The following is a 9,271-nucleotide window of genomic DNA, read 5'->3' on the forward strand; positions in this document are numbered from 1 at the left end:
ATATGTAAGTACACTGTAGCTGTCTTCAGCCACTCCAGAAGAGGGAGTCAGATCTTGTTAAGGATGGTTGTGAGCCACCATGTGGTTGCTGGGATCTGAACTCTGCACCTTTGGAAGAGCAGTTGGGTGCTCTTACCCACTGAGCCATCTTGCCAGCCCCCTGTTTTTGTTCTTAATTTTTACTTTATTTTGTGTGTATGTCTGTTTCGCCTACATGTATATCTGTGCAAGAGCTCCTGCAACTTTTGGTTTTTGGTTTTTCAATACAGGCTTACTTTGTGTAGCCCTGGTTGTTCTGGAACTAGCTGTAGACCAGGCTGGCCTCAAAATCAAAGAGATCCACCTCCCCCTGCGTCTTAATTGGTGTAATTAAAGGTGTATCTCACCACTATGGCAAAAATTATGTTCTAAAAGAACTGATTTTAGGAAATAGTTTAGGATAGTTTAGGAACTATCTTGGTCCAATATGACATCAAACAAATGAATATTTTAGGGGCCATTAAGACGGCTCAGTGAGTTTGATTTCCCTGAACCAACAAGATAAAAAGAGATACCTAATTCCTGCAAGTAGGTTTCTGGCCTTCATACTCATGCCCAAGGCACATACATGTATACACACATAACACATACTTACAAATACATTTTAGTTACATAATTTTAGTTAACATTTTTGTTCTGATTATGTGAATAAAGTTCCTGATTTGTCTCAATATAGACAGAAATAACTAGGATATTGTAACCCAGACATGCCTAAAGTTTGTGCTTTTCCTGAACTTAGGTATTAAACTTTCAGTCGTTGGGTGCTTGTACTGCCTGCCATCCCCTTCTGTATGTCTGCATGGGGAGTTCGCTCCCTGCTAAAACTGAGCCCACCAGTTAATCCATTCACGAGGCATCCTGTGACTTTAGAACTGCCTTGGGTTTCCATCTCAGACTGACATGATACAAGAGTTTCATGTCAAGCCTTGTTTGTGACGTTAGTTTTTCTCTCAGGTGGGAAGAGGAACCGTAGTTGAGGAATTGTCTTCATATGTGCCTGTGGGCATGTCTGAGGGGCATTTTCTGGGTTCATCATTAATGTGAAAGGGTACAACATACTGTTGGCAGTGGCAACCCTGGGCAAGTGGTCCTGGGTTGTATGAGGACCATATTCTTGCCCTTGAACCTGTAAAATAGCCTTTGCCTCCCTGGGTTGCTCTTGGTCAGTATTTTAATCATAGCATAAGAATCAAACTAGGCACAGTGATGAACTAAATATCAGCTCTTGACACATTTGCATGAGATTTCTACTTACAATGTACATTCTCTTTTGCCCAAGTCTCCCAGACCAAAGTGCTGTCAGTTTGATTAGCATACCAAAATAGCTTTTGGTCAAAAGCTGTGAATTCAGTCTAAGTTTTAGCACCCACAGACTCTTTGATTATAATTCTAACTGTAACAAGGCAGGGTGATAACTCCTTCCACTTCTGCCCTAGGGATGACCTCACAGATGAAGAGAATGATGACATGCAGCTGCAAGCACAGCGAGCGTTTACCACCAGGCGGCAGATATCGGAGGATGTGGATGGCCCTGACAACCGCGAGTCCCCCGAGGTATGAACCCTTGCTTCTCCTGTTACATTTCCAGCACGTTATGCAGTGTATGAATGTGGACTCTGCTCTTTTCAGAATTGGGAAATCGTACGAGAAGATGAAAACACCGAGTATAGTGGTCAGGCTGTCCAGTCACCTCCATCGGGTCATGTTGATGTGCAGACTCACCTTGCAGAGGACTTCAATACCAGACTTGCTGTGTGTGGAAATCCAGCCACCAGCCAGCCAGTTACCAGCTCAGTAAGATGATTTAGATGTTGTCATGGATTTGTGATTCCTTATATTTAACAGTTTATGTTTATGTAAACTTTTGTCTTCAGTGGCATGCCATGGTAACGTGTTGGGACTTTACAGTGTGGTTCTTTTCACTTACCCGTCCACTAACACCATGGAGCAAGCAGAATGTGAATAGTCCTAATGGACACTGCTCTCGGGTCCTTTACCCATGGCCACCACAAACACTGAAGCCACAAGCTGTGGCTCCTGCTCATTCAGCAGGAAAAACACATACTGTCAGTGAGAGGATGCAGGGAGGACGGTGGATTTGATTTCTTGCTGAATTTTAAAAGAGGTTGGGGGAGACAGGAGAGTATTCTGGATGTTGTCAGGAAGTGGAGAGAATTGTGTGTTTGAGTAACTCAGATGTCATGTGAGGACACAACTCGATGAGTAGCAGAGAAGAGTGGACATGACAACTGTTTGGTATATTGCTGCTTAGGTAGTGGGTTTGTTCTTTTTTGTTGTTGTTGTTGTTGTTGTTGTTGTTTTTCCTATGTTCAGACACAATTTAGATGGTAACTTCAATTTGCCATGACTCTGCCTGTGTGTGCCAGGTCAGTTCATGAGTGGTGGAAGCTACTTGTCTATCTTGATTGTGTGAGTTGACATTGTTTTTTTGGGTGGGTGTTTTTTGTTTTGTTTTTTAAAGATTGTGTGTGTGTGTTTGTGTGTTTTGTCTGCAAGTATGTGTAATGTCTATGCTTGATAGCCTCAAAGGCCCAAAGTAACTGACAGATCCCCAGCAACTAGAGTTAGAGACAATTCTGAGCTACCATGTGAGTGCTGGGAATTAAACCCTGGTCCTGCTTTTAACTTCTTGAAATGTATCTCTATTCCCTCTATGAGGTTCTAGCATAAAATCACAGATGTCACCCGTCCGTACACATGTGTAGATTAGAGGCATATTGATTAAATGAGGAGAGAAGTAATGGTTTCATTCACTGTCTACAGGGTCGAGAAACAAGCATCCAGCATATACCACCCCTGTGAGAAACTCTGGCTGGCTTTTTATAGTCTGTATCAATCATCGAGGCAGATTCAGTAGAAGGCAGAGTGGACTGTCTTCATTCACTGCATTATTTAGTTAGTGATTACTACTCTAGCTGGCCAGGTACAAGGTGCCATAACCACTCACTCACTGAGAGTTCGTCTGTCCTAATGTGGACAGAACACCTTGATCTCTCAGGACTTCATTCTAGTGCAGGGTCATTACTGCGCCCTACGTGCCAAATCTGCAGCTGCCTGTTGCCATAAATAAGGTGTCAATGGAATCCAGCCATTCCTACTTGTTCATAGCCGTGTTCAAACCACATCTCGGGGCCAAGCAATTAGAACTAGCATTCAGTGTTGCACCTCAGTGGGCAATTATTTGTTAACTTCTAGCTCCTTCCTCAAGAAGCTTCACCTATGACTCAGTGGTTAAGAGCACCGACTGCTCTTCCGAAGGTCCTGATACCAAATTCCTGCAACCACATGGTGGCTCACAACCATCCATATAGAGATCTGAGGCCCTCTTCTGGTGCATCTAAAGAGTGTACAGTGTACTTATACTTAATAATAAGAATAATAGGAAGCATCACTTACATAGTTGTATGTCCCTACCTATGTGAGTATCCGTCAGGTTACCTCTGCAAGGGTCACCTCTTCACCTGCCTCCTTTCCTTTCTTTCTTCCACAGCCTGTTCTGTTTTCCATTTGCTTAATCAATTAATTTGTCAGGGGTCTAAGGAAAGGATTCATCAGATTTACAGAATAGGTATGGGGAGATGACTCAGAAAAGTGTTTGCCATGCAAACATATGTCCCAGAGTTTAATGTCCAGAACCCATGTAAAATAAAAATCAGATGTAGCAGTGTGCCCTTGTCATGCTTAGGCCTTGTATGAGTTATCATCACCTTTTAAGTATATTCTTCAACTATTTCATAAATGTGTTGAAACCTGAGACAGTATTGAGGCCTACAAAATGGTTCTTCCTTCTTACTTCAAAATTATGTAGCCTCAGTGACTAGTAGTGTCTTAAACATTATATACTTATTCATAAACATACATGTATACACATATAGTTACATACCTTTAAAGTTTTGTACAGAAGATTTATTTTTAATGTGTATGTGTGCATGTTTGTATGTATCTGTACATGGGTTTGTGCACATGAACACATGAGTGTAGTGCCCATGGAATCGAGAAGAGAGGACATCAGATCCCTTGAAGCTGGAGTTACAGGTAGTTGTGAGCCACCTGATAGGTCCTGATTCCATAATCTGTTCCTCTAGAAGAACAGCAAACACTCTTAACTGCTGAGCCATTTTTCCAACCCCTATGTGTAATTTTAAAGAGTGTGTGTTTGTGTGTGTATTGCTGTTCTGTGTTTTTGTGAGTTGATTGATTTGGGTTATGAGGATCAAATAGCTTTATGTGTGGAGAGCATGTGTCTCATCTCCAAGCAACACCCTAGTTCCCTTGTGGTCATTTACACATCCCTTTTGGTTATTATTTTTCACTTGCTAATTGAACTATTTCCATGGATATCAATGTACTTCTTATAAAATCACTAAAAACAAGTCGTCCTTAAAATATCCACCATTTCCTGTTGTAATAAACTTAGATTAACCATTTGTGTTACCATAAACAGTACAGTTTGGGATATTCTGATTTTATGTGTGTTTGTAAGTTTAATGTCATTTAATAACAAAAAGGAGTTATTTCAGTTAGTGGTTAATGGTCAAGGTGAAGGAGAAGAGAGAATATGGATTTCCAGGAAATAAATCATCAGAGTGGAACTCCCAGGGTGGGCTGTGAGTCTGGAAGTGGCTGGGGATAAGGAAGTGCCTGGTTCTGAGCGGGAGCACCGTGTTTGGTGCTGCACATCCAAATACTCTCTGAAATTCTGTTGAAGGCAGTAGCCGGAGAACAATGGGGTTAAATCCAGCCCTCAGACTATAGCTGGCAATCTGGACATGCAGAAATAAGGGTTGAAGCAGGAAGCCCTTGTCACTGCTGGGGTAATTAAGGTGACAAATGGTGAAATTTTTTTATTTGGGTCTTGCAAGAAAAGCCATATTTGAACTTGCTAGGAATGACAGTGTGAAGGAATCAGTTAGAGTGGGTATCCACAGGGAAAATCCAACTCCCATTGTACACATTGGAGGACCAGAAAGTGGAAGGGCCAGTGTGGAGGGCGGGGAGAGAAGGCATCCCTGTACGTTTTAGCCTCCCCACCCATGCTTGCTGTCTACTGCGGTATCACCTGTACCCTCACTGCATTGCCTGTGCTCTGAGGGCAACCTAAAGTGTTACTTCTTTCCTCCCCTTAAGAATCATTCCAGCAGAGGAGGCAGCTTGCAAACCTGCATCTTTGAGGAACAGCCTACCCTTCCTGTGGTGAGTTTTCTCCTCTCCCCTCAGCCAAGAATGAAAGATTAAAAAACCCAGCTAATTTTTTTAATTCTTGCATATCACAACACTGAGTGTGAGTGACTGCTTAGCAAGGGACTGAGGAGACATGGGACACAACCTTAGAATTCAAGCCTCAGAGAACTGTCTCTCTTTTGTAAAGCAAGCCCTGTGCTCATGTGATGGTGGCAGGTGGGATGTGGCTTCTCAGCTGGGTCCCTGCTGCTCAGAGGTGATGGGCCACTGCTACCCCACATGTGATACACAGCATGCAGCTGTGCACTGACATGCCCCACACAGCCATATCTGTTCTTTGTGTGGGTTGTCTACCCCGTGGCCTCCATCATTTGGTCCAGTATGTGTCAGCCAGGTTGGCATTTTTGTCCCCGGCGCCTCCCTTGGCAGTGCTCTCCTTCAGCGTAGACCTCCCGTCTCCACGGTGCTTCTTACCTCTTCTTCCTGACTCCTCTCATTATGCCGAGTTCTCACTGCCTCATGTAATCACTTCACTTTGCTTGTGACTGGACCTCATATCTCCCAAGCCCGCTCTTCCTCATGCTAGGACTACAGGCATAGTGCACCATGCTTGATTTATACAGCACTGGGGCTCAAACCTGTGGCTTCAGGAAAGCTAGCAAGCACTCCACCCACTGAGCTCTGTCCCCAGTCCCACATGTGTTTTCAAATAGAATTAAACTCTGAAGCTCCTGTGCCTTCATTCAACTCTTTCCCTTGCTGCTGCCTGTCTACTCACTTCCAAACACCCGAATATTCTCGTCTTAATTTTCTATGTGCACATCCCATTTCTCCTCTGGGAAGTCCCTCCTCACTTGCCCACTGGTCAATACACCTTTGACTGACTACCATTCTATATATCAGTTTTGAGGAATGAGATGGGGAGCCGAGTCTCAGGAGGGTGGCTTATCTGTCTTAGAAAAGAAAAGGATTCTTTCCAGTCCTGTGCTGAGGATGAGAGTTCACTTGACTTGGAAGACCACTAGCCTACTCATCATGAGAGTAGATCATAGTGTTCTGGGATCCACACCCTGTCTTGTCTGGCCTCCTTTTAAACCACAGCATGTGTAAGCAAAAGCAACATCTCACTACAGTCCTGGAACTCACTTTGTAGATCAGGCTTGCCTCAGACTCACAGATCCACCTACCTCTGCCGCCCAGCACTTAAGTGTGGTTTCTGCAGTTAGTATGCCTTGGTTTAGATCTTAGCTCCTTTTCTTAAAAGCAGTGGCTTAGGAGTTGTTTCCTTTCCAAAGTCTCAATTTGCCATCAGCAGAGTGAGCCAGTGTTAACAATAACCCCAGCTGTGTGTGTGTGTGTGTGTGTGTGTGTGTGCGCGCGCGCGCGCGCGCGCGCGCGTGTGCCTGTGCCTGCCTGCCTACCCCTACTTATATAGCTTCTAGCATTGACAGGTTTTATCATGTTCATTGTCTGTTTTCTTTCTTCCCAAGTGAATTGCTATGTTTTTTAAATATATTTAAAATGTGGTTCATTGTTCTAAATTTAAAAACAACACTTGTTTCACAGCACCAGCAATGAGGAAAGTCAAGAGGCTTCTGTCAGGATTCTTCCTGGTTAACGCTGACTTTTTTTTCTGTGTGTGCATGTTAGCTTTTGCCTACTTCATCCGGATTGCCACCAGGTTGGGAAGAAAAACAAGATGACAAAGGAAGATCATACTACGTAGACCACAACTCTAAAACCACCACATGGTCCAAGCCCACCATGCAGGTACTCTGTGCACTCTTAGCTTGTCTTCTTAGTCCTTGGTAAGCTCAGACCTCACACTTCTAGTGTCTTCTGTGTGTTCTTCTGTCTCCTGTGGGCCTCCAGTATACACTGCTCACCATGCCTTACTACCTGAAGCATGTCTGCTCAGGACAAGGACAAAGCAATGACCTGCTCCTTCAATGATTGTGTTGTTTAGTTTCGGCATGCATGCCGTGTGTGTGTGTGTGTGTGTGTGTGTGTGTGTGTGTGTGTGTGTGTGTGTGTACGTGTACGTGTACGTGTGTGTGTACGTGTGTGTGTACGTGTGTGTGTGTACATGTATGAAAGACTCATGTGGAAGCCTAGAGTTGACACTGTATTCCTCAATTGTTCTTCATATTACTATTTATTGAGTCAGGGACTTTGGTTAAATTTGGAGTTTTCTCTAGGATTTGGTCTCTAGCTCTCAGACAGTGGGACCATAGACTGACCGCCATGCCCGCCTGGCATTTTGTATGTGTGCTGACGATCTGAATTCTGCTCTTTACACTAATGACAAGCATTGTATCCACTGAGCCAGCTCCCCGGGCACTTCATCGGATATTTTGCGAAGTGAATCTTGATGATCAGTGTCTGTGAAAGAAGTTGATACTGATGGGGCTGAAGAGTTGGCTCAGAGTGTTGGATGCTTTTGCCGAGGACACACATGGCGGCTCATTCTGACTCCAGTTTTGGAGAATTCGATGCCCTGTTTCAGCCTTCATGGGCACTGAATACATTTGATGCAACCATACATGTAGACAAAATACTCATATAGATTAAATAAATAAAATTTTAAAAGAATTTTACGGCGCTGGAGAGATAGATAGCTCAGCGGTTAAAAGCACTGACTTCTAAAGGCTCTAAGTTCAACTCCCAGCAACTACATGGTGGCCCATAATCATCTGTAATGGGATCAGATGTCCTCTTCTGGTGTGTTTGAAAACATTGGCAGTATACCCACATACATGAAATAAGTAAATAAATCTTTTAAAAATTTATAGTTGTAATATCTTCGTGTTTATTTTATCACCATTTCTTTCACTGAAAAATTTTCTTTTTACATTTAATTTTTTATGGGGGTGGACACCATAGGGTGTGTATGTGTGTGTGTGAGTGGGGGTCAGAGGACAACTTACAGGAGTTGGTCCTCTCCGTCTGCCATGTGTGTTCTGGGAATCAAACTCTGATCCTTAGGTGTAGCAAGCCGGATGCTCACTCAGCCATCTCAATGGCCCTAAAGCCTCTTCTGTGCTGAGGCTGCCCCCTGTGACTCATACAGGGCAGAGCTAGCTTTCTGCTGTGGGCACCATAACCCCTTACAGCTTGGCTACACAGGCTGGTATTCTGGCTTCCTGAACAGATATGTTCACAGCAGTCAAATGTTACTGTGTGTTAATTAGCTGAGAAAATTGTTATAAATTAGTTGACTAAATTATTATAAAAGCAAAGTTTGATAGAAAATTTTATTTAAAATTCAGGAAAAAAGATTTTTTAAGAGTGATTTAACTTGCTGCTGGTCTTCCAGAGAACTAAACTTCAGTTCCAGTGCTCACATCAGGACCTCTAACCTTCCATGGGCCCCTGCAGTCACACCCATATGCAGACATAGAGGGCCACATAATAAAAATAAATCGTTAGGAATTAGCCTCAAAGGTTTGAGACTTGCTTACAAGTGTGCCTTCTGTTACAGGTTAAGCTAGCTATTTTAATTCCATTTTTTGAGAGTTCTCCATAGTTGTAAAGTATGACATAATTAACGTGCCAGGCCACACTGGAGACTAGTCATCTGCCATGGAGCCAGAGTTCCACAGGCCCTCAGCCACAGCTCTCCACCAGGGACCCTGCTAAACAGGCAAATCCCCCTTCTAACACTGAGCAAAGATTCCTTCTTGAAGGTTGGGGAGTCCGGCATGCACCAATCAGAGGCCTTTCTTTATTGACCACAGCACTAAGACTGCCGCCTGGGTAGCTTCCGTGCTCTTCACCTTAAATTTATAGCAGCAGTTGCTTCTCTGTGTAGTCACATGTGCTGGTGTAATCTGCCTTTCATAATAATGAATTACATGTAAAAATCTTGGGGTTAGCCGGGCGCGGTGGTGCACGCCTTTAATCCCAGCACTCGGGAGGCAGAGGCAGGTGGATTTCTGAGTTGGAGAACAGCCAGAGCTATACAGAGAAACCGTAAAAAAGATACAACAGCAGCCAGTCATGGTGGTGCACGTCTTTAATCCCAGCACTC

At 43.7% G+C, this 9,271-nt stretch overlaps 1 protein-coding gene across 2 annotated transcripts in view; it reads left to right on the plus strand.

Annotated features, from left to right (window-relative positions):
* Positions 1-9,271, plus strand: part of Nedd4 (NEDD4 E3 ubiquitin protein ligase) — an 85,951-nt gene that overhangs the window by 56,579 nt on the left and 20,101 nt on the right. For both annotated transcript variants that reach the window (XM_029543490.1, XM_029543491.1), the window contains 4 exons: positions 1,476-1,593; positions 1,669-1,833; positions 5,188-5,253; positions 6,892-7,011. In XM_029543490.1, coding sequence (XP_029399350.1) covers positions 1,476-1,593; positions 1,669-1,833; positions 5,188-5,253; positions 6,892-7,011 — 469 coding nt within the window. The remainder of the gene's footprint in view (positions 1-1,475; positions 1,594-1,668; positions 1,834-5,187; positions 5,254-6,891; positions 7,012-9,271) is intronic.

This window comes from Mus pahari, chromosome 10 (assembly GCF_900095145.1).
Source record: "Mus pahari chromosome 10, PAHARI_EIJ_v1.1, whole genome shotgun sequence".
In the NCBI taxonomy this organism is placed as follows: Eukaryota; Metazoa; Chordata; class Mammalia; order Rodentia; family Muridae; genus Mus; species Mus pahari.